Here is a 24714-nt window from a genome sequence, read left to right on the forward strand (position 1 = left end):
TTTATTGTCCGTCACTTTATAAAATTGCACATCAAATTAATTAATGAAACTTTAATTCATTATTCCAAATTCTAAAATCACGGAACCTCTATAAGAAACATAGGGTTATCAACTTTATTTTATATTCTTTCCAAGTTTAAAAATAGGTTGGATAAATTTACCTTTATTCCGATTTCCTTAAGAGTTTGAAATGGAAGTAAATAACCACGTTCAGAGACACAATTTCCATCTATGGAATAATTTGTTGCTATTTAAAGATTATTTTGAAGGAAAAAAAGTTGTCAACCCTTGACACCGCGCTTGTTAGTTCTTGAATTTTGACGACGAAAATGGCGCCAATCATGTAAACAATAATATTCAAATAAAATTTGTGTTATTTTTTTTAAGTGATAATTTATATGATAAAAGGTTAGTAACTAAATGTTTTATAATAACTAAAGTGAAAATTAAGGTTTTGTTTGGTTGAAAGCTAGGTTTGTGATTTATTTTTTCTCGAATATAGTGTATTTAGCTTTAATTAACTGTCTTAGTCTGTGATTTATCAAAAAAATGTGAATTAAATGGTTTATAAAAAGCATGAATCTTAATTAAGAATAAAACAATGAACGATAAAATGATGGACATCTCTCAATATAGTTTACGAAAAAAATACTTTTGTTATATATTATATATTATTGGCCGGTTGGTCTTAGAGTTTGTAAATCGATGGTAATAATAATAAACCGATGGATGTGTCGTCGATCGATTGTAGATGTCATGAAGTATGTGTTCTCTTGTACGTGGGAACAGATGAGGGATGGAGGGGACACATAGGGCTGTTAATTTTTCTAGTCCCAAAAGTTTTGTAATGTTTTTCAACTCGTCGGTTTAATAATTTTGGAAATTTCGTTTGGTTGGTATTAAGTTAGTAGGTGTCATAGCTTTTCAACCACCAATTGCAATCTTCAGGAGAGGTAATATTGCGTATCATCATTGGGTATGTACTAGGGTTGGCAATCCGTCTAATATTATGACCGGATACAGTTTCTTCCAAGATTCAGTCCAAAAATAAAACTGATTCTCTGCGGATTCCGGATTCATATTTTTTTGACGTGTTCCGGATTCTACCAATATTTTAAAGGCTTTAAAAAATAAATTAAGGTGTTAAATTATACCGGGTACTGGGAGGAATCTAAAGCTGCGTTTTTTCATATTTTCTGATCTCTCCACTTGGTGGTGTAGGTTGGTAGAGGGGGGGGGGGGTAGATATACCACACTTTTCTGGGATCTTGCTGAGTCAAGTATCAACTGTTGGGAATATCAAAGGATGACTCTATGCAAAATTTGAGCCGGATCCGGCCAAAACCGACCGTGAATTTTATGAAAAACCGGTTTTTTCCGGTTTTTAGGGGGTATCTGTAAATCGATTCAGCTGGAGCAAAACCGGTTAGAGGTATAAAAATTTTTACTTCACATGAAATTTAGCCAATGCAATTATTGCCTACAAAATTTTACTTCATCATCAACTTGATTGGACAACTCTTTCCCCTCCTAAATGTCCATTAAAACCTCGGAAACGGCAAAAATCGCCAAAAATCACGACTTCGGCGGCAAATAACGGCTAAACGGTCAGCCGGAGGCGAATGAAACATAAATAAAGAAATGTCTGCCTCAAAAAGTTGTTCAACATCAAAGAGATGCTTGAAGTCTCTTAAACGACTCCTTCCCCTCCTTTAAGGGGAAAAACTGAAAAAACGTGATTTTCAAAAGTATGCCCACTTCGTGGGTGTGGGGGGCACTGAACCCGTCACCCCAGGGTCACCAAATATAAAGTCTAGGCGGCCCACAATGCTGAATTTTCACCAAGTGAAAGTCTTGTGTCATTATCTCTTATGAGAAAAAAGTTATTAATTAATTAAAATTTCAAATTGTGATTTTTTGATGGATTTCTTTGATGAAATGACAGGCCGGTCAATTTTTAGGCCATTTTTTGCGGTTTTTGGGCCGTCACGCCCAAACGGTTTGAGATAATCTCACAGGACCTTTTGCCCGACCTAAACCGACCTGGTTATTTGTAAGGTCTAAGAAAAAAAAAATCCCGGATTGGATGAAGCACAACGTCGCTGCGTGCCGTCAAAAATCGCTGGTCGGCTCATTTTGCCCCCTCAAACCCTCACCTCGTGCCATTTTTCTGTGTAAAGATTATAATTATAATCTTTTGCGTAAGTCTGTTTTTTTTCCTAGACCTCACAAATAACCAGACTTAGGTTGGACAAAAGGTCCCGTGAGATTATCTCAAACCGTTTGGGCGTGACGGCCCAAAAACCGCAAAAAATGGCCTAAAAATTGACCGGCCTGTCATTTCATCAAAGAAATCCATCAAAAAATCACAATTTGAAATTTTAATTAATTAATAACTTTTTTCTCATAAGAGATATTGACACAAGACTTTCACTTGGTGAAAATTCAGCATTGTGGGCCGCCTAGACTTTATATTTGGTGACCCTGGGGTGACGGGTTCAGTGCCCCCACACCCACGAAGTGGGCATACTTTTGAAAATCACGTTTTTTCAGTTTTTCCCCTTAAAGGAGGGGAAGGAGTCGTTTTAGAGACTTCAAGCATCTCTTTGATGTTGAACAACTTTTTGAGGCAGACATTTCTTTATTTATGTTTCACTCGCCTCCGGCTGACCGTTTAGCCGTTATTTGCCGCCGAAGTCGTGATTTTTGGCGATTTTTGCCGTTTCCGAGGTTTTAATGGACATTTAGGAGGGGAAAGAGTTGTCCAATCAAGTTGATGATGAAGTAAAATTTTGTAGGCAATTGCATTGGCTAAATTTCATGTGAAGTAAAATTTTTTGTACCTCTAACCGGTTTTGCTCCAGCTGAATCGATTTACAGATACCCCCTAAAAACCGGAAAAAACCGGTTTTTCATAAAATTCACGGCCGGTTTTGGCCGGATCCGGCTCAAATTTTGCATAGAGTCATCCTTTGATATTCCCAACAGTTGATACTTGACTCAGCAAGATCCCAGAAAAGTGTGGTATATCTAGGGGGGGGGTGGGGTATCTTTGCCTTAAAAGAATAAAACTCATGACGCCAATTTTAGCCTAACAATTAAGAATCCGAATCCGCTATAGAAAAAACGGAGTCTATATTCTGCATGTGATTCTGGATTCAAAAATTGGGCGGATTCGGATTGCCAACTCTAGTATGACTGTCTTATCCCTTTACAGATACTCATAACAAGTTCAAATTCCTTAAATTAACTGGTTGCAATATTATATCGTACAAACTATATATCGCAAAATGTCGTGCTAACCAAGTTTAAAATTATACATTTTCAGAATTGAAAATTAGCTATGTCGGACAAATCTAAGGAGGATGAAGAGCGGAGCATCGAACCCGGGTTTGTCGATGGTCTGTTGAGGGCCAGAACTAAATTCGGTGAAAAGCCAGCGACAACTGTCAGAATTTTTGAAAGGAATAATTTCTACTACTGCCTCGATAAGGAAATATATAATTTAGATTTCTTATATTTACAACAAGCAAAGTGAATTAATTTTATATAGGTAATAAAGTTGAAAAGACAAGGGAAATAACAGTGATGTGTATATTTTTAATAAAATTCACAGATCCTTTCATGCTTATGACATTATTTGAATTTATGACAGGGATATATTTTCTCCAACCAAATAAAATTCCTTTTAATCCCCCTTCTCCCTTTCTTTTCCCAAGATACTTTATAAAAAAAAATTATGGAACGTATAAGCCGTCGCTTTTAAATATTACATTATTTTATTAAAATCTAATTTATTATCCGCAGGACGCAGAATTAAGTGCTCGACATGTGTACGGATCTATCACTGCAACTAAAACAATGGGTGGCAAGGAAAACCCAGTGCTCTACAGCAAAACAAATCAGGGAAACTTTGAGTCATTGTTGCGTTATATTATCCTTGTTAAACATTACAGGGTGGAAGTTTACAAATTCACGAAGGTAATTATTAATTTTTTTCATTATTCTATTTTAAATTTTATCCAAAAATAGAAGGTTTTTTTGTCTAAATTTTAAGGTTTCAAAATTTCAGAAAAAGTTTTTATTTTATAGGTTTAAGTCGTGGACAAGGCTATTTTTCAAAGCACCTAGACGTTAGGGGGTGTTTCTTTTCTCATTTTTACTAGTCATTTTTGTTCCATTCTTTTCACCCTAGAAACATTTTTAGAATTCTACTTATGAGTTGGAAGTGCGTGCCTCGCCCGGAAATATTGCTGCTGTAGAACATGTCCTTTATGGAGAGTCTGATACCGTTAAAGACTGCAACTATTTGGCTGGTATCAAAGTGACGGGCACTGGAGCGGACCTCAAGGTTGGGATTGCAGCCGTGGATTCCAGTCTAAATATCATCAAGGTATAAATTATGTTTTTTTTTACAGAAAATGCCTAAAAAATTCAAATTTATTCAAAAAAATATCTATTAGGTTTTATATGAAAAAAAAAACAAAAAACATAAATTTGAACTAGCTAAATTGATGGTTTTAGTTATATTTATTCTGTACACAGTAAATTATCCTTATACTATAATAACAGGATGTTTGTGTGTCTGTCTGTCTGTGTAATTTAACTAAAATTATAAATGAGGGTGGGGCACCACCCCCCCCCAAAAAAAAAAAAAAAAAATTCGCCCTCCCCCCCAAAAAAAAAAAAAAATTTTACTTTTCTTTTAAAATCTAAAATAAAAAATGGGTTATTAATTTCGACTCTCTCCGCCTCAAGTGCCCCTAGAGGCCTCTAGGGGCGTAGCCGCTAGTTCTATATAAAGTAGTATCACATTTCTTGAATTTATTTTTATGTTATTTTATTTTAGATATCTGAGTTTACTGATAACGAAGGCCTGTACGCCCTGGAGGCAGCCATGGTGCAGATAAACCCACGTGAGGTCATCATACCCCAGTCAGAACTTCCCGCTATGAAGAAGGTTGAAACATTGCTAAAAAGAAATAGAATTTTGGTAACCCACAAACCTAACTCCGAGTTTGTTGGTATGACTGAAGCTGATGTGAAACGTGTTTGCCACGCCAAGACTAATTTACTCACGTTTACCGAGAGCCCTTTATCGAGCAGTGTTTGCAGTGCTTTGCTCAAATATCTTGGCCTGCACGCAGATCCAAACGGAAAAGTGTTTCGTGTGGAGTTGTTAAATACCCAAGATTTTATGCGGGTTGATAACAGGACAGTGACCGGTCTCAATATGTTTGATGAATCCGGCCAAGTCGGCAGCTCAATATTTTATATTCTGAACAAGACAAGAACACCGGGAGGCACACGATTGCTCCAGACCTGGATTAAACAGCCCCTCATTCAACATGATCTTATTTGCGAGCGGCTGAACTTGGTTGAACAGTTTGTCCAGAATTCTGATATTCGCCAATCTTTGTATGAAGATCACTTGCGTAAAATGCCAGACTTTCAAAGAATTGCTACCAAATTCCAAAACAAGAAGGCAAACCTGCAAGAAATGTATAAAGTATATGTTGCTGTTAATAAACTCAGATCTCTGAAAGAGCAACTAGAAAGCTTTGGAGATGATGCCACCTTGATCCAGGAATATTTCATCAAAGACATAAATGAATCTCTTAAAGACTTTGAAAAATATATGCAACTTATTGAGTCAACCATTGACCATGATGAGGTGCAAGAGGGAAATTTTGTTGTTAAGTCTTCGTTCGATGAACAACTAGGAGAGTTAGGACAAGAGCTTGATGCTGTTAAAGAAAAAGTTGATTCGGTTCTACAAAGCTTGAGAAGAGAGCTGAATTTGGATAAACAGCTGATGCTTGAGAGATCAAGTAAGATGGGTTACTACTTCAGACTGACCATGAAGGAAGAAAAAGCCGTGAGAAATGACTCATCACTGAACATTTTGGAATCCAACAAGTCGGGCGTTAAGTTTAGAAACAAGAAATTGGAACTGCTAAATGATACATATGCTGAATTGTTTGAACGGTATGAACAGCAACAGCAAGCTATTGTATCTGAGATGTTGAGCATTGCTGCCGGTTATTCAGACATCATGAATCACCTGGGAATGTTGATCTCCAAGCTTGATGTGATAGTTGCCTTGTCCCTGGCTGCTGTCAGTGCACCAACCCCGTATGTTAAACCCACTATCCTACCGCAGTCGGATCGTAAGATGATCTTCACCGGCCTCCGCCACCCAATTGTTGAATTGCAAGAGAACGTCAGCTATATCCCAAATGATGTTGAATTCGATAAAGACAACTCTACATTTCATATCATAACTGGCCCTAACATGGGAGGAAAGTCGACATACATCCGTTCTGTTGGCACTGCCGTTCTGATGGCGCAAATTGGAAGCTTTGTTCCGGCTGACTCGGCCACTATGTCGGTTGTAGACTCTATTATGGTGCGCATTGGCTCGTCTGATTGTCAGGTTAAAGGAATATCCACCTTTATGGCTGAAATGCTGGAGACTTCAAATATTCTTCACTGTGCTACTGAGAAGAGCCTGATTCTTATAGATGAGTTGGGAAGAGGAACATCAACATACGATGGTTTTGGAGTAGCATGGGCAGTTTCGGAACACATTGCAAAAAATATTGGGTAGGAGTAATGGAGTTATTTTCTCTTTTTTTTAGTGTTTAATATTATTATTTAAAATAGTTCAACATGTTGTGTAGACATCATTTTCATAATTTTATTTAAGTATTTTCATTAAGTATTATTTTTATAAATGGAGCCTCACTGTAACGCGAATTACAGCACAGACATATTTTTTAGGTGTTTCACGTTGTTTACCACGCATTTTACTGAGCTGACCGAACTAGCTAAAGAAATTGAAACGGTAAAGAACTATCACGTGACTGCTTTGGTTGCAGATCAAAAGTTAACTCTTTTGTACCAGGTGTGTAGCAAATAATTATAAATTATAATCATTGCAATTTTTCTGTATTATCGATATTAGTTTTTAATTTTCTATAGGTTTCTTGCAATTCGTGTATTTGTGTTTTTTCTTCAGATTCAGCCTGGCGTTTGTGATAAAAGTTTTGGTATACACGTTGCAGAGCTGGTCAACTTCCCCAAAGATATTATCAAAGACGCCAATCAACGTCTGGAGAGGTAAATAGTTTTTAGTAGCGAAGCTACTCTATAAGTCACTTTTTTTCAGGGATTTATCAATTTTAGATTCTACTTATTTTCACTAAGTTTTGTTAAGATTTGTCTATTTATTTGGGTGCTAGATCGATTCTTAGATTTTTAGGTTTTCATGATTTTTACGATTCCTATTCAGGATTGACGGCTGAAATTATTAGGGAATTAATATGCTCATATTCCACATATTTTCATGAAGTTTTTTAAGATTTGTCTATTAATTGCGGTGCTAGATCGATTCCGATTTTTTAAAGTTTTCGTGATTTTAAAAGGTTGCGTGATTTTAAAGGGTTTCTTGTTTCCTATTTTATCATGTTTAATGTTTATTGTATTACACTGCTGTATAATAAATTTTCGCCCGATATCCATTCATAATTTTTGAGCTTCGCTACTTAGGGATGTTGTCATCCTTGTTTTAATATTATCTATTTTTTAATTTGTTCAAGTAGTCTAACACAAAAATGTTTACAACCGTTTGTACAAGTAATCGCACCTCAATTGCTTAGGTATTATGTTTCTCTCTGCAAACCATATGGAATGGCGTCGATTAAAAAAGCAGAGAAAATTGTTGATGTTGCGCTACCCATGGACATTTTTCTAAGTAAATTGAAGTCAACAAACTTCTGTTTTATTTTACAATGGATTTTCAAGGATCATTATTTAGTGATAATTTTTTGATAAAATGTCTCCGTAATATTATAAAATCTATAACTTTAATATTTAGTACTTCCATTTTATAGGCTGGAACGTGGACAACCCATGGAGGTGAACTAAACAAGGAAATCATCTTAAGTGCCTCAGCTAACAGTATTCATGCAAGAACATTATAAATAAATTAATTTTTATTATTTTCAAGTCATTTATGTAAATTTTTTAAAAGGCATTTTTGAGTAAATTCTCAACCATTTTATTTCTGTGATTAATAATCAATTTGATTATACGTTAATTCTAGTGATTTATTTCTGTGAAGGGCTTTTTAATTTTATTTTTAAGCTGTAAGACGAATAATTTAGCTCGTTTTATATACCAATCCTTTTTATTTTCAGATTTGAATAATGGCTCGCACAGTCCAACAAAGTGCACAGAAAAAGGGGGCAAAGCGGGGTAGGCCACCTTCCGCTAAGAAGGCCACTCCGAAGAAGGTAATCATTTAATTCATAAAAAGTAATCAGTAGTAGCGGCTACGCCCTTGGAGTTCCCAAGGGGCTCTTTAAGGAAAGGGGGTGGATGGGGTGGTAAGAAAAGTAAAAAAATGGGAGTGGGTTATTAATTTTAGCGGCAATTTATCTTTGAAGGGTCCCCAAAATAGCTTAAAATTCTTCGCTAGACCTACGAGAAGCTTAACTGTAAAGGAGAACTTATTTGTTCAGCTGTTATAGAGATCATTCGCTACACACCCATACACACATAAAGAGACATACTGTTGCTTTTATACATATAAAGATACCTGATTTCTAACATTTCCTGTTGGACTAAGAAATTTAAATTCAATGAATATTTAGGTTTGATTAATAGGTTATTAAAATTATTGTTTTCTTCTGCAGACCGAAGTATCTTCTTCCCAGCATGAAGAAGAAGAGGATGCTAACTCAGATGATTCTGACTCCTCTGGATTTCTTACACACGTGACAAATGCAACTGGGGCAGATTCAACCCAGGAGCCAGTCTTACCACCTGTTCACATAACCTCCACATCACCCGCCAAAAAAAAGTCAAGGTAACGTTGTAGGTCTTATTAAATACTTCATAATCCCCCCGGACAATATATCTAGTTATATTATTTATTTCTACAGTTATCCTCCTTGGTTTTTTTTTTAACTTTGTCTTACTTAATTCATAACCGTGCATGGCAATGAGTTGATCTTGCACCTCCAGGGTTGGCATATCGGGCGGGCGGTTTTGGGCCGCCCTTTATCGGTCCTTTTGGGCAGATTTGGGCACCTCCCATTTTGGGACGTTGGGGGCGTAAAAAAAGGGGAGGATTTAAAAAATTAGGGGGGGGAGGCCTATTTTTGGGTGATATTTACTATTATATAAATTAGTAAGCATTTTTTGTATCTAGAGAAGGATTTCGCTAACCGCTGAACCGATATGCTTCTCCTTTCCAGTGGAGCTATTATAGGTCCTGAGATGGTTTTAGGCTATTTTTTTCTAATAATAAGTCTCGGTATGGTTTTAGGCTATTCTATATCCTTTTTATATTCTTTTTACGACATTTGCACAAAAGGGTGCCCAAAACCCTTATGGGCAATCGGGCGGCCCGTTATCGAAAAAAGTGCCCGATATTCCAACCCTGCCTCCTATGAGAACAAAAGGTCTCACTAATATTTTAACTATCAGGGCCTGTTTTAATGATTTGTTGAAGCACTTAAACACTAAATTCAAGATTTTTGACGAAAAGTCAAATATGTCTATGATAATTTCTTAATTTTTCTGTGCCGTTTGATTTTTATCTAAAAAAATATCTTTAGTCCTAACAAGATGCCCAGATCCATGCAGGCCATAGCTAGAAAATCCAGCGTACTTGCTGGAACACCCAAGGCAGCAGGAAGAAAAGTACGCACACCTGGTTCAACCAAAAAGCCCCGGCGGTACCGGCCCGGCACAAAGGCTCTGATGGAGATAAGAAAATACCAGAAAAGTACAAATCTTCTAATTCCCCGCCTCCCATTTTCAAGACTTGTTCGAGAGGTGGCCTATGAAGTTTGTGGGGCCTCATTGCCAGATGTTCGGTTTCAGTCTTCTGCTATTCAAGCTCTGCAGGTTAGAATTTATTATCCCTAAGATAGGGTTACAGAGAAAACTGGTTTCACTGGGTTGTTGTTACAAAATATTTCAAATCACATAAAAGTTTCGGTCTTAGGAAAATGAATGTCAATAGTTACCTATAAAGTTCAAAATATTAAGATAAATTGGTTTATTATATCTTGGATCATTTACTCTAATAAATTGAAACTTGTAGCCGGCTAAAATCCAATAATCCACCTTCTTTACCCCATCCCCTCTCAAACTGGATGATCGAATTTTCCTGTATGTGATGTCCATGTTAACAACATAAGTGTGCGAAATTTTTTCCCCTGTCATCATTATTACGTATATTCTATACCCATTTTAAGATATTTATACTTATTGATGAGAAATTTTTGTAGGAAGCGGCAGAAATGTATCTTTGCATCCTTATGGAAGATTCAAACTTGTGTGCTATCCATGCGAAAAGGGTAACTTTGATGGTGAAAGATATAAGACTGGCTAGGCGTATTAGAGGAGAATTTTCTTAGAATAGTTTAATCCATATAGGCATGTTTTGTTATACTGTACCAAATATGTAAATATTTATATTTAAAAAGGAAACTATTCAGGCTAAATTATTATATCAAAAATGAAAAGTCTTTATTAATTATGATATTTTCAATTTACAGTGCCATGCAATTTAAGAATTTTGGAAAATATTTTTTATTAGTATTGATAGAAAGATGTTATTATGACTTACCTAGCCTATCGTGATTAAAGATCATAAAATATGTGTATATTATATTATATATTTTTTTTACAATTTTGTACCTGAATTATAACGCTTAATAATACAGTATTTGTTTTACAAACATTTCTATTGATATTGATTATTGTTTAAAATCAGACACCCAGATTATTGCACGCTTTGCAAGTTTGGCTAAAAAAAAGACTAAAGTTTTAACAAATATCTTTTGATTTTAGCAGCATTTAAAAATATTCATTTACTTCATTAAAATATTATTTTCCTTTTTGAAAATTGACTAAATTATGGTTGTATATTCTATAACAATATTAACTTTTGTTAATTATGAATGATTATCTTGTAATATAAAATATGTTATGTATTTTGTAATATTTTGCTATTTTTTTGGAAATTAGTCGAATGAAGTAGGATTTACAATATTTGTTTATTTGGCTTGTTTTCTGGGAATTTACTACGTAGCACGCATGGCCATTAACCGGTTTAATTATATCTTAATGAAGTCAATTTAAGACTAAAATGCGCAATTAAATTGTTATGTTATTAAAAATTATAAACTGCAATCAAATTTTTGCTAAGTATATTTCTTACTGACCTTTATTTCTAATGTATTCCAGGGAGAAAAATATTTTTAAAATATAAATAAAAATGTCTGTAGAAGGAAGCAGGTTTGCCCATGCTGAGGGTCGAACATGCCTGGTGTACAGGGGAACAAAAGTCTGCACAATTGGAATGGATGGCGAGATGAGAGTTTGGGCAGGTAAGCTTCATTCAAGCTTCGAATCCATTTCATATCCGCCGTCTGATTAAACCGGTTCTGATCAATACCAAAAAATAAACTAAAATCATATTTGTTTTTCTTGCCGTATGTTTATTTGTTTCAACTCTTATTCAAAAATTTCCTAATAAAGTAACTTAACCTACATTAGCCCTACAGACTTCTCATATTTTCTTTTATATAAAATGTTTATTTAGGTATTGGTGATGACGATTGTGAGAATATTTCCCTTGGTGAAGAGGCTCTGGCGCTAGCGGTTTCTAATGAGAGGTTGACGTTAATTTTGTTATTAAAGCTAGTTAATTTTCTTTGATTGTTATTAGTTTTATGAAATTATGTAGTTTGTAACTAGTGGCTATGCCCCCTTGAGGCTTCTAGGGGCACTTGCTAGGGGAGAATTTTTTTCTTTTTGCGATTTCTCGTTAGGAGGGGGGGGGGGGAGGACAACCACCCCAAAACAGTTAAACACATTCTCAAGACCTATGAGAAGCTACCCTGCAAAGGAGGACCATATCGGTTCAGTGGTTAGTTAGATCCTTTAGCACACACATGACAGACACAGATCCTCTTACTTTTATTAATGAAATTGGTTCTAAGGTTTTATTTTATTTTTAGAATGTTCGTATCTATCGGTGAGACAAACCACGTAACTGCTCTTAACTTTGATGGTGAAAATGATGGTATCATAACCAAGTTCACAGCTGATGTTACTTGTCTGGACACCACGGACTCAGGTGACATTGTGCTGGCAGGCAGTGCAGATATGACAATTAAAGTAACCAACACATCAACATTTTCCGATAAGTTATTTAAAGGTCACCAAGGACCAATATTATCTGTTTCTCTGGACCCAAAGAAAAAGTATTGTGCCTCCTCATGTTGTGACGGCACCGTCAAAGTTTGGGACATATCAGAGAAGAAGGAAGTGTACAGCGTTGATAGTATTCCAAAGTCAAATGATGTGACCACAAGTAAAACAGTGTGCGGATTGAGATTTAGCAGATCCGGCGCCATGTTGGCGATTCCTAAGAAGGGTGAGGTTAGCGTACTTGCCAGGGAATCTTGGCAGGAGAAGACAGTTTTAGCAGCGGATAAATTGGCGGATGGAGAAATGTTAACATGCCTGGATTTTACACATAATGATGAATGGATTATTGCTGGAACGTCTAAGGTAAGATTATGTCATTTTTTATTGTTCTCTTGGGTTGTTTTCGAACATTTTCTGAAAGTTCGATTTGTCAGTAAAGGTTAGCTCTTTTCGTTAATTTAGAAATGTTATTATTGTACTATACATTTCAAACTTTGTATGATTATTCCTTTTCACTTTTCAGTGATAAAATCCTATGGAAGTATGTCCTTTTACTGTATCCCGTAATTACGCAAGAATAAGACTTTAATGAAAAAAAACTTTTAATAACATTACTTTATCATTGGTTTTTTTTATTCTTTCCCACATATTAACATATCTGTTTTGCTTTAGACATAATGAATAGCGTATAATTTTGACTGTTACTTTTAGGGGAATATCTGTATTTGGTCATTGGAAGATAAAAATTATCAGTTTGTAACTACTGAAAGGAAATATAATATCACCGCATTGGCCTGTCATCCTTCCAACGTAGATGAGGTAATACATAATAAATAGCTTGCAGCGTAGTCCCAGTCCCTATTTTTATGGGGCTTCAGGGGTGTAAATTCTGCACAAGATTTATTTTTTTTTTCCCTGCTACAATTTTTTTTATTTCTCCTCTCCCCCCCCCCCCCCCCTAGTTTTTTCTCACCAAGTAGGGGGAAAATGGAAAAATATTTAAAGAACTCTATATTTTATTTATTTTATCCCTCCTACCACACATTTTAAAAAGTTTTTTTCACCAAGGAGGGGGGGAAATGGAAAAAATGTTTTCAGTTTTCTTAATTTTTTCATTTTTTTTCCCTCCAACCACTTATTTTTTATTCATCCCCCCCCCCCCCCCCCCGAGCAGGGGATCCCATGTAGAATATACACCCCTGTGGGGCTTTCAATATTTTTGTTCTAGTTATGATTAATGTTGCTTTAATAAGTAATAAATAAATAAAAAATTATAAAAATTTAAAGTTCATAAATGTCGTTTATGGTGATTAATCCTTGCCTTCGTTTTGCACTTGATTGTCCCCTTAGACTAAAAACAACTTATAGAGCAGGGCTAACTTAATTAAACTCAACCTATTCTATCTCATAGCCAAATGATGCAAACCCGTGCCGTTATTTAAATTTTTCCATTGTTAAAAATTCTCACGTTACAACATATATAGGTGAGTTTTGCTGACAGCCAAGGTCACTGGAGTGCTCTAACTGAAGTAACCACCAACTCTGGCGGTGGTATTGCAAGCCAAGTTTCAAATCAAGACAATGAACTCCTTTCTCAAGATGAGCTAGATCAGCTCTTCAATCAAGAAGATGAGGATGAAAATAGTTTCAGCATCAGCAAAATTCAACAATCCACAGGTTTTCTCAAGGATGAGGAGGGCCATCTGATACACGAGAAATCTACCATCCTTGCGGGTGATCCAGGAGGGGATCTGGGTAGTAGCAGACCTGTAACTCCTTCCAGCGAACAAGGCGTACCTGTACAGACATCCAAACCTAGAGTCGTGCAGGCTGAAGTACGTTTGCAGCCAACATTTCAGCCAGCTTCAAGTCCAGATCATTTCTCGTACAGATTTTTGGTGTACAACAGTGTAGGATTGGTGAAAACTATTGAGGATAGCAATATAGTTGTCGAGTTTCATGATAATGATACACATCACAGTGAATTCTTTAACAATACAGGTATATACAAATTTGATGTTGGGGATTGAGAATTATTAATATTATTTTATTGCTCTGTTTCTTAATTAAATTTTCATGTCCGTCCAATTCTTCGAATGTTCGTCTTTAAAATGTTTTTAAAAGCACATATTACGTAGTTTCGTTTTTGAATACCTAGGTCATTAAAAATACGCTTGCTGCAAAGAATTTCATTTACTATTTGTCGTATATAGAATACCTACATAGTTTTTTCTTCAATAAAAAATATTGTAAGTTGTAGGAGTGCTAAATATTGATATTTGTTTATCTAAACTTAATAATGAAAATAATCATATGTTTAGATAATTACAGCATGGCTGCGCTCACAGATAAAATCCTTATTCTTGGTAGAGAGGGAGACGAAGAGGCTCCAGGAAAAATCAATGTCATTAATTTCAAAGCATCTGGAGACAAATCCTGGACTGTTGAGATGCCAGAAGAAGAATATGTTGACGGTGTAGCTGCTGGTGAGGGTTGGGTTGCTGTGGCCACCAGCAAAAATAATCTCCGCATTTTTTCTGCCTGGGGTGTACAGAGAGAAATTATTTCTGTGGCTGGCTCATTTGTCTCCCTTGTTGGCACAGCTGACAAATTATTTGTCGTCTTTCATGAAAGCACTCCACTGCCGAAACAACACTTTTTAGGCTACTACATCATAGATGTTGACTTGAGAAAAGGTTTGAACAGTGTACATGGTCCAAAATCACTACCTGTGTCGCCACGCGCGGACTTGTTCTGGATAGGCATGTCGGATACAATGTTGCCAACTACAGCTGATTCGCATGGCATCGTAAGGATTCTAATAAAGAATGGCTGGTATGTTATCAGCGACACAAAGTCACAAATGAAAGGTAAAGCAGACAATTTCTTTGTAACCTGTATTGATCATACGGACAAAAAAATTCGTGGCATCAAGTGTCGAGGGGCTAAATACCCAACCACCCTGCCAAGTCCTACAATGACAAGCATAAACATGGAGCTACCATTCTGTATCAGTGGAGAGCGGGGGGGACACGAGCAGACCCTGATGCAGGCAACCATTCTGGCATCGGCTCTGGAAGAATCAAGTCGAGAGGCACAGGAATCAAGGGCTGTGGAGAGACAATATTTCATGAGGCTCTTTGCACTGGCCTTAATGTAAGTTTACAGTTTGCTTATTAATTTTTGTTTGTTGTATACCTTTTGAATATAATTCTCATTTTCAAATCATAATTTAATTAGACTTTGGTCTTTTTTAGGTCCGACCACGATCAACGTGCTTTGGAGTTGTGTAAACTTATGCCAGACCTGGAACTTGTACAGACAGCCATCAGATTTGCCACACAGAAGAAAAAGTAAGCTAGCTTTTTATTGTTGATTACCTCGTACGGGCGGGATTACAGTCCAGGACCTTTTCGACTTGGTGTACTGTCTAGGTCCTGGTCCAGCAATCCAGGAGAACTAAGGATGACTGGTACGCACCCTTCTCTGTCCAAACACCCAAGGATATTAGGTTAAGTAACATCCAACAGACAACCAACTCTCTGTGATGCATGACCTTTGTCTGAGAAGTCCGAACTGTGCATGGTAACGAGTTGCGCCTGTTTTTGGGCCAAGGCATTCCCCCTACTCTAACTATTTATGTCGCGCATCTGACATAGCAGCAGTAGGAACCATTTTTAACGTCTTTAGTTATGACGCGGTGTCGGACCGAGATTCGAACCTATCACCTTCCCGACGACGAGCGGATGCGCTACGTGTAGAGCCACGGTCGCGGGTTATTAGCTTTTTATTATTAGGATTGGGTATGAATTAGAAAAATATTTATTGAAGAGTTACCATGGGTGTACATTTTCCAAATCGAATGCCAGGGCCGAAGCCACTTAAAGCAAATATTGAATTTTAGTTGGTCGATAAAAATACCAATGAAAATTAACGTCTTAAGTTATATAATGTATAATGATTTAAGTGCAATTTTGTGGTAGGGTTTTATTTAAGGAGGGCTAGGTTTAATTAAAGTTTCAAAATTTTTTGTAGCTGTGATAACTTTGATTTTTTAAATGAAAAGACTTACAAATTCATGCTAACGAGATACGTCATATCCACAATTTCAATAACTATTCCTTCTTAAAGTATTTCATGATTGTTAATAATATTTTATATCAGGACAAGCATTGTACCCAAGCTCGGAGAGATAGCCATGGAGTTGCAGGATGCTGAACTCAACAGACAACAACAAGAGGACCAACAGCGTAACGGTGGCAGGCAAGCTGAGGAAGAGGAGGATGAGGACATGTTCGAGGCCACGCAACCTTTATTTAATCCTCTAATAAGAGCAGGCATGCAGGCAAAGCAAAATCAACAGCTTCAAAAGACTACTTCGCTACTCAGCAACAAATCAACACAAGAAAATAGGAATCCCTTCGCCAAGAAGTCGGAGAAGATGAATGGATCAATTGAATGTTCCCCTGGGTCTGGCATTGTTTTTGATAATCCTGCCACCAAGCAACCAATGCAGAGAAAGAAAGTCTTGATTCAAACTAAAAAGGTAACAATTTTCATAATGATCATAACTTAATTCTGTTCATTTTTTCGTAACAGTTGAAGAATGTAAAATATTCTTTTGATAGAGGGAGAGGCAAAGGAACTCTTCCAAAAAAAAATCAGCTAGAATTTTGCTTATCAGTTGTTTTAATGTAATACGATGTAGAACTTTGATGGAACAGCCATTGCTTCCTTTTCTCAAGGATATTATTTTTATGTGAATTAAGGGGGGGGAAGTTCTGCCACTTTCGCGTAAACAGTGTGCAGTGGACTAGGTATTGATTTTAGATTATAGGTTATTTAGGATAAAAGTTTACTTTTGGGTATTAGTTCACGTATATTTAATCATTTTTTGAATAGGTCTCCAGGTTCAGGTGCTGCAGGCTGGAAGGTCGTTTCTGGACAGGTTAAAAAATTTTTGTTTGAAGAGTTAGAGAGCAACTTATAAATAAAAATATGCTTCTTTTTGAATGTTATTAACATATCTGCAGAAAAAATTAAATTCGGCCTCCAGGTTCAGGTGCTGCAGGCCTCCAGGTACACTCTGGACAGGTAAAAATTAAAAAAAATTATTTGAAGAGTTACACTTATTAAACCTAATATGCATCTTTTTGAATGTTATTACCATATTAGAAGAAAAAATGACAATCGGCCTCCAGGTTCAGGTGCTGCAGGCCTCCAGGTACACTCTGGACAGGTAAAAATTAAGTTTTCTTATTTGAAGAGTTAGAGGTACACTTATTTAACCAAATATGCATCTTTATGGATGTTATCATCATATTTGCAGAAAAATTTAAAATCGGCCTCCAGGTTCAGGTGCTGCAGGCCTCCAGGTACACTCTGGACAGGTAAAAATTAAAATTTCTTATTTGAAGAGTTTGATGTACACTTATTTAACCAAATATGCATCTTTTTGGATGTTATTACCATATTTGAAGAAAAAAAGACAATCGGCCTCCAGGTTCAGGTGCTGCAGGCCTCCAGGTACACTCTGGACAGGTAAAAATCAAAATTTCTTATTTGAAGAGTTAGAGGTACACTTATAAAACAAAATATGCATCTTTATGGATGTTATTACTATATTTGAAGAAAAATTGACAATCGGCCTCCAGGTTCAGGTGCTGCAGGCCTCCAGGTACATTCTGGACAGGTAAAAATTTTTAAAAAATTATTTAAAGAGTTAGACGTAAACTTATTAAACCAAATATGCGTATTTTTGGATGTTATTATCATATTTGAAGGTAAATTGATATTTGGCCTCCAGGTACAGGTGCAGCAGGCCTCCAGATCCATTCTAGACAGGTAAAAATTAAAAAAAATTATTTAAAGGGTTACAGGTACACTTATAAAACCAAATAAAAATCTATTGCATCAACTTCACAGATTGACTGGAAATTATTTTTTTATACTTGACGCCTAAATAAATCTGATAAAAATGGCCAATATTAGACACACAGACAAACATATATCTTACTACTTAAGGAGATAGTTATTAGACAACACAATATTATCTAGTTATTCAGATGTTCTTAAAAAATCAGCCTCCCTTCCTTTGAATACATACCAACTAGTTCAACATAAAAGTTTTACCTGTCTTCCAAAAGTCTTGTTACAACCATATATCTCACATCTAATAATAATAAAACAAGGATGACAACATCCATAAAAGCGAAGCTCTGATTTGGAAGGACAAACGAACATTAACACATGTTGAGTGTCAGAACTGAATATTAATGCATAGGTCTCTACAAAATTGTAATTAAATTTGTTGAAAACTGATTAATTACATGTTACTGCTTAAGTACATACTGACGTTTTTTAGGACTTGATTATAGAGATGCTTTGTTTATAACACTATACCTAGTGATAGGAATCAGTATTAAAAAAATCAGATGAATAAGATAATTTTAACATTCAAAATTTGTTGTCAAAAAAATATAAAAAAACAGCTTGTTTTAAATGGTTGTACGGATTTCTTGTAACAATTATAGAGTTGCTGCGCTTTCTAAGTCGTACCTAAGCATGCAAAGTTTGAAATTGATAGAGCAATTTTAACCTGTTTGAATGAACGAAAAGAGCTAACTGTAACGGACAGACCAGCCCTAATAACAGAAAAGCTTTGCTTTTAAAAATTACCAGTGTATTTCTCCTGAATTTGAAAATTTTAGGGTGATTATTGGATTTTAAAGAGATCCTCTCAAACGTGCAAAGCAATCTGTCAAACTTATACTTCCAACTTTAAAATATACCATAGAGTGATCAACACAGTTTAATTAAACATGTTATTTTTATTTGATAAGTCCAATACACAGTGTTTCATGTCAAGAACAATCTTCAGTTAGATAAATAAAAATACATGATGCTTTAATGAGCATAAATTCTATATGAAAGAAAATTAAGTACCTGTACACAACTATATTCTTTACTGGAGTAGAAATATGGCCTCTTCTTTTCTTTCTCCTAAGACAAACAAAAAAAGATTTTTGAGATCTTTTTAGAATATATTAAAACAAAATCACATTTTCCTTTGAAGTCTTTAGACGTCATGACATTGTTGATAGACCAACAGACCAAGAAAATGCTTATTGGCATAGGGAATTTCCAACTAAAAAAAAGTAAGCATATTATCTTGAGTACCTAGTTGCCAAGAAATTTACATTTATTCCATAATATTTCTTACATATGCACAGACAAACAGTCGGCCATTTAGAATATCAGAGGAACTTTTAACAAATATAGAATATAAAAATAAATACAATTTTTGCCAGAAAGTGTCAGGAATTCCTGCCTTTTTCTTTTGACGTGGATTGAATATACAATCTAAGAATTTCTTTATATTTTACTAACCTGGATGGAGAATCTGTAGCTCTGAATGACATCTGGATAAAATTAACCTCTCTCAGTAGTAATTTTAAAATTATTTCACTAGCATCTATACTTTATCATCTGAATCCTATTGAAATTGCATTCCCCATTCTGAGTATCTGTAATATTATATCTTAGACAGAATTATATTTTGCATATGTGTGGAAAACCATACATAAACAAAAAGTAATAAATACAGATCTATCTAGCTGGCTCCTGGAGGCCACCTTGACCCTATCTGGAGCACAACTCAAACCTTTCATCTAAATAAAACAAATTATAAAATTGATTTTTTAAACCTGTCCAGCAGGCTCCTGGAGGCTACCTAGAGCCTGCCTGGAACAAAAATAGAAGACTTACTTAATAAATTTTGTCATATTATTATATTTTAATAATTTTCTATTTAGAAACCTTTCCTCTAATATCAAATATTACCTTTATTGGAATTTACCTTGCCAGCGGCCACAAGCAGTCACCAGTGGTCACCAGGATCCAGGTAAGGTGTCCAAATCAAAAAGTATCAAAAAATATTATAACTGCCTGTCCAGAGTGTACCTGGAGGCCTGCAGCACCTGAACCTGGAGGCCGATTGTCAATTTACCTTCAAATATGGTAATAACATCCAATAAGTTGCATATTTGGTTTAATAAGTGTATCTCTAACTTTTTAAATAAGAAATTTAAATTTTTACCTGTCCAGAGTGTACCTGGAGGCCTGCACCACCTAAACCTGGAGGCCGATTGTCAATTTACCTTCAAATATGATAATAACATCCAAAAAGATGCATATTTTGTTTTATAAGTGTACCTCCAACTCTTCAAATAAGAAATTTTGATTTTTACCTGTCCAGAGTGTACCTGGAGGCCTGCAGCACCTGAACCTGGAGGCCGATTGTCATTTTTTCTTCAAATATGGTAATAACATCCAAAAAGATGCATATTTGGTTAAATAAGTGTACATTAGGCCGACTCAAGATGCAAAATTTTTTGGCGCGCTATTTTAACCCATTCTATTCATAAATATAAGACTATTGATACCTTTAAAAGTGTTCTCAGACTATTTTTTCAGCAATATGTCAAATTCGAATTTCATAAAAAAGGGGAAGGTTCCCCCCTGGGGGTGAAATTTTTTTTTCTTTCAAACCATGGCTTTATACACCTTCCTGAATTCGTCTTGAAGAGTACATTAAGAATCAAAAAACGTTTTTTAAAAATATTGATCCCAGAAAAAGTTATCCTCAAATAACCGTCAAAATCACCTGATTTTGCTAAAATGGCCAAAATTGTTAGTTTTTTGAGAATAGCTCTTGCTATGATCAAAATATTTTAAAATCGTTTTTTGATCCTTAATGTACTCTTCAAGACGAATTCAGGAAGGTGTATAAAGCCATGGTTTGAAAGAAAAAAAAATTTCACCCCCAGGGGGGAACCTTCCCCTTTTTTGTGAAAATCGAATTTGACATATTGCTGAAAAAAAGCTACCAGAACACTTTTTTTGGTATCATTGGTCTTTATATCATAAAAGGAATGGGTTGAAATAGCGCGCCCATTGAATTTCAAAAAAAGTGGTAATTCTGAGTCGGTCTAGTGTACATCAAACTCTTCAAATAAGAAATTTTAATTTTTACCTGTCCAGAGTGTACCTGGAGGCCTGCAGCACCTGAACCTGGAGGCCGATTTTAAATTTTTCTGCAAATATGATGATAACATCCATAAAGATGCATATTTGGTTAAATAAGTGTACCTCTAACTCTTCAAATAAGAAAACTTAATTTTTACCTAGCCAGAGTGTACCTGGAGGCCTGCAGCACCTGAACCTGGAGGCCGATTGTCATTTTTTCTTCAAATATGGTAACAACATCCAAAAAGATGCATATTTGGTTAAATAAGTGTACCTCTAACTCTTCAAATAAATGTTTTTAATTTTTACCTGTCCAGAGTGTACCTGGAGGCCTGCAGCACCTGAACCTGGAGGCCGATTGTCATTTTTTCTTCAAATATGGTAATAACATCCAAAAAGATGCATATTTGGTTAAATAAGTGTACATCAAACTCTTCAAATAAGAAATTTTAATTTTTACCTGTCCAGAGTGTACCTGGAGGCCTGCAGCACCTGAACCTGGAGGCCAATTTTAAATTTTTCTGCAAATATGATGATAACATCCAAGATGCATATTTGGTTAAATAAGTGTACCTCTAACTCTTCAAATAAGAAAACTTAATTTTTACCTGTCCAGAGTGTACCTGGAGGCCTGCAGCACCTGAACCTGGAGGCCGATTGTCATTTTTTCTTCAAATATGGTAATAACATCCAAAAAGATGCATATTTGGTTTTATAAGTGTACCTCTAACTCTTCAAATAAATGTTTTTAATTTTTACCTGTCCAGAGTGTACCTGGAGGCCTGCAGCACCTGAACCTGGAGGCCGATTGTCATTTTTTCTTCAAATATGGTAATAACATCCAAAAAGATGCATATTTGGTTAAATAAGTGTACATCAAACTCTTCAAATAAGAAATTTTAATTTTTACCTGTCCAGAGTGTACCTGGAGGCCTGCAGCACCTGAACCTGGAGGCCGATTTTAAATTTTTCTGCAAATATGATGATAACATCCATAAAGATGCATATTTGGTTAAACAAGTGTACCTCTAACTCTTCAAATAAGAAAACTTAATTTTTAACTGTCCAGAGTGTACCTGGAGGCCTGCAGCACCTGAACCTGGAGGCCGAATTTAATTTTTTCTGCAGATATGTTAATAACATTCAACAAGAAGCATATTTTGTTTTATAAGTTGCTCTCTAACTCTTCAAACAAAAAATTTTTAATTTTTTTACCTGTCCAGAAACGACCTTCCAGCCTGCAGCACCTGAACCTGGAGACCTATTCAAAAAATGATTAAATATACGTGAACTAATACCCAAAAGTAAACTTTTATCCTAAATAACCTATAATCTAAAATCAATACCTAGTCCACTGCACACTGTTTACGCGAAAGTGGCAGAACTCCCCCCCCCCCCCCCCCCCCCCCCCTTGGCCACAAGACATGAGCGTGGTTGGTTTAGTTGCCACTTCATTGCCTCTCCCTCCTTGATTACTAAAATAATTCAACCTTTTTATAAATATTTTAGAAGCCACTGATCAGTACAGAAAACAAAAGCAGATCAGATGGAGAAGAGTTGAAAGGATTTCAACTGTACCTGGCGGAGAACAAAGAAATGTTTCCTGGCACCCAGGAGCAGTCACAGGAGTCTGCTCTCCAGGCATGGAAGTCACTGGATAAATCTGAGAAGGAAGAATATAAAATGCCGAGGTAAAAGACAAATTTTTGTAATTCTAATTTATTCCTTTGTCGTTAATGATTAGTTTTATTTCCAAATATCTCTAAAACTCATTAAATGCATGGACACAAGAACAGACTTAGTACAGTAGCGGCTCCGCCACTAGAAACCTCTAAGGGGTGAAAAGTGCTTCTAGAGGCGATTTTTCTTTTGAGGGTGGTAGTATCCTCCTCCAAACTATACAATCCCAGGACCTACATGAGAAGCTATATGGTAAAGGAGAACCATATTGGTTCAGCGCTTACCGAGTTCCTTCGGTACACACAGACTGACAGACAGATACAACAATTTAAATTACTATTGTTGCATTAGCTATCAACCTAATTAGAATAACAATGATTAAAATTATTTTCATTGATATTAATTTAGATTGCCCGGATGTAAAAGAAAAAGAAGTGAGGATGATACAACCAATGAAGACAATGAAAAGAAGTCCAAACTTAATTTCAAGTCAAAATTATCCGCCTTCTCTTTTGGATCATCTTAGTATTGAAAAAGTAGTTAGTTTTATAATTCATATAATATGTACAAATAACTCGCGACCGAACAAAACTAGTAGCGCATCTCGACATGAAGAAGGCAGATGTTAAATATTGTGATTAGCTTATTGCCGCTCTGTCTTGTAGATATGGGGACTACTGTTAGCTCTTTAAAAATTGCACAGTCAGGACTTCAAAGAGTTGGTTTTCTGCAATATTTCTAGCCAGAGTTATTAATCAAATGATATACAGTGCAGATTCTACAGGGTCATTCAAGAGAAATGATTTTTTTAAAAACTTAATTATGCATAGAAAATAAAACAATTATGTAAAATGCTTTTTATATTTGGAAAACCTATTATGAGACATTTATGTTACAAATATTCAAAAATTATTATTTCAACAAATTATGCCCAAAAAACCGGTTTTTCCAAAGACCTTTGTTTCGAAGATTTATGGATTTAAAGGATGTGCAAAAAATACACACATTTTTAAATTTCAAATTGCGTGACTTATGTTAATAGTAGAAAAATGTTGCGCATACCGTTGGAATCGTCATAAGCTCTAATTTTTGAAAATATAAGACCCGTTTTTGTGCTATTTGTAGTTTAGGAGCTACAATGAAAAATGTGAGAAAAAGGTTGAAAAGTTTTAAGTAATTGAAACATTTTACCTAGTAGCTCTTATAATATACGTAGCACAGGAATGGTTTTAATATATTAAAAAACTAGAGGTTATGACGATTCTAACGATATGCATAACATTTTTCTACTATTAATACAAGCTGCGCAATTAAAATTTCAAAAAGGTGCGCATTTTTTTACAACTCTAAAATCAATGAATCTTCTAAAAAAAGGCCTTTGGAAAAACCGGTTTTTAGAGCATAATTTGTTGAAATAATCATTTTCGAATATTTGAAACATAAATGTCTCATAATAGGTTTTCCAAATATCTAAAGGATTTTACATTATTGTTTTATTTTCTAGGCATAATTATGTTTTTAAAAAAATCATTTCTCTTGAATGACCCTGTACCAATTGATAACGTTTTCCCCACTTATCACCGTGACAACTTTGCCTTTAAAATATTTGGTGGAGAAAAATTATTTTTTTTAAAAAGATACAGAAAAAGGACTAAATTAAAAACTAAAAGAGAATATGTTTTTTGTATTTTATAGGGTTAATCTTTAATTTTCTTCGTTTGGAATAACTTAGTACAAAAAGAATTATATATAATGTATGGAAAATATTACGCT

The 24714-nt window shown here is 35.3% G+C and overlaps 3 protein-coding genes across 3 annotated transcripts; all 3 read left to right on the plus strand.

Annotated features, from left to right (window-relative positions):
- Positions 1 to 3290: 3290 nt before the first annotated feature.
- On the plus strand, positions 3291 to 8202 carry spel1 (DNA mismatch repair protein spel1). The gene is made up of 7 exons (XM_080159325.1): positions 3291 to 3491; positions 3806 to 3981; positions 4208 to 4393; positions 4850 to 6606; positions 6784 to 6907; positions 7022 to 7122; positions 7896 to 8202. Exons 1-7 carry the CDS (start codon positions 3344 to 3346, stop codon positions 7927 to 7929), a joined length of 2526 nt encoding a protein of 841 aa, XP_080015451.1. The 5' UTR covers positions 3291 to 3343; the 3' UTR covers positions 7930 to 8202.
- LOC145318019 (histone H3-like) lies at positions 8185 to 11265 on the plus strand. The gene is made up of 4 exons (XM_080159328.1): positions 8185 to 8297; positions 8700 to 8872; positions 9627 to 9918; positions 10305 to 11265. The coding sequence occupies exons 1-4, from the start codon at positions 8211 to 8213 to the stop codon at positions 10431 to 10433; spliced, it is 681 nt and encodes a 226-aa protein (XP_080015454.1). The 5' UTR covers positions 8185 to 8210; the 3' UTR covers positions 10434 to 11265.
- Ctf4 (Chromosome transmission fidelity 4) lies at positions 11264 to 23516 on the plus strand. The gene is made up of 10 exons (XM_080159324.1): positions 11264 to 11408; positions 11624 to 11696; positions 12042 to 12597; positions 12946 to 13053; positions 13719 to 14235; positions 14556 to 15390; positions 15492 to 15587; positions 16399 to 16780; positions 22771 to 22952; positions 23350 to 23516. Exons 1-10 carry the CDS (start codon positions 11297 to 11299, stop codon positions 23465 to 23467), a joined length of 2979 nt encoding a protein of 992 aa, XP_080015450.1. The 5' UTR covers positions 11264 to 11296; the 3' UTR covers positions 23468 to 23516.
- Positions 23517 to 24714: the final 1198 nt, after the last annotated feature.

Source organism: Acartia tonsa, chromosome 4 (assembly GCF_053477335.1).
Source record: "Acartia tonsa isolate MP-2025a chromosome 4, ASM5347733v1, whole genome shotgun sequence".
Classification (NCBI taxonomy): domain Eukaryota; kingdom Metazoa; phylum Arthropoda; class Copepoda; order Calanoida; family Acartiidae; genus Acartia; species Acartia tonsa.

Excerpts from the sequence above, each read along its gene's own strand:
- Ctf4 (XM_080159324.1), top strand. The coding sequence starts at position 11,297 with ATGTCTGTAGAAGGAAGCAGGTTTGCCCATGCTGAGGGTCGAACATGC. Across the intron at positions 16,781-22,770 it reads TCTTGATTCAAACTAAAAAG|AAGCCACTGATCAGTACAGA; the intron begins GTAACAATTTTC and ends TAAATATTTTAG. Across the intron at positions 22,953-23,349 it reads GAAGAATATAAAATGCCGAG|ATTGCCCGGATGTAAAAGAA; the intron begins GTAAAAGACAAA and ends ATATTAATTTAG.
- LOC145318019 (XM_080159328.1), top strand. The coding sequence starts at position 8,211 with ATGGCTCGCACAGTCCAACAAAGTGCACAGAAAAAGGGGGCAAAGCGG. Across the intron at positions 8,298-8,699 it reads AGAAGGCCACTCCGAAGAAG|ACCGAAGTATCTTCTTCCCA; the intron begins GTAATCATTTAA and ends TTTCTTCTGCAG. Across the intron at positions 8,873-9,626 it reads CCCGCCAAAAAAAAGTCAAG|TCCTAACAAGATGCCCAGAT; the intron begins GTAACGTTGTAG and ends AAATATCTTTAG.
- spel1 (XM_080159325.1), top strand. The coding sequence starts at position 3,344 with ATGTCGGACAAATCTAAGGAGGATGAAGAGCGGAGCATCGAACCCGGG. Across the intron at positions 3,492-3,805 it reads TTTCTACTACTGCCTCGATA|AGGACGCAGAATTAAGTGCT; the intron begins AGGAAATATATA and ends TTTATTATCCGC. Across the intron at positions 7,123-7,895 it reads GCCAATCAACGTCTGGAGAG|GCTGGAACGTGGACAACCCA; the intron begins GTAAATAGTTTT and ends TCCATTTTATAG.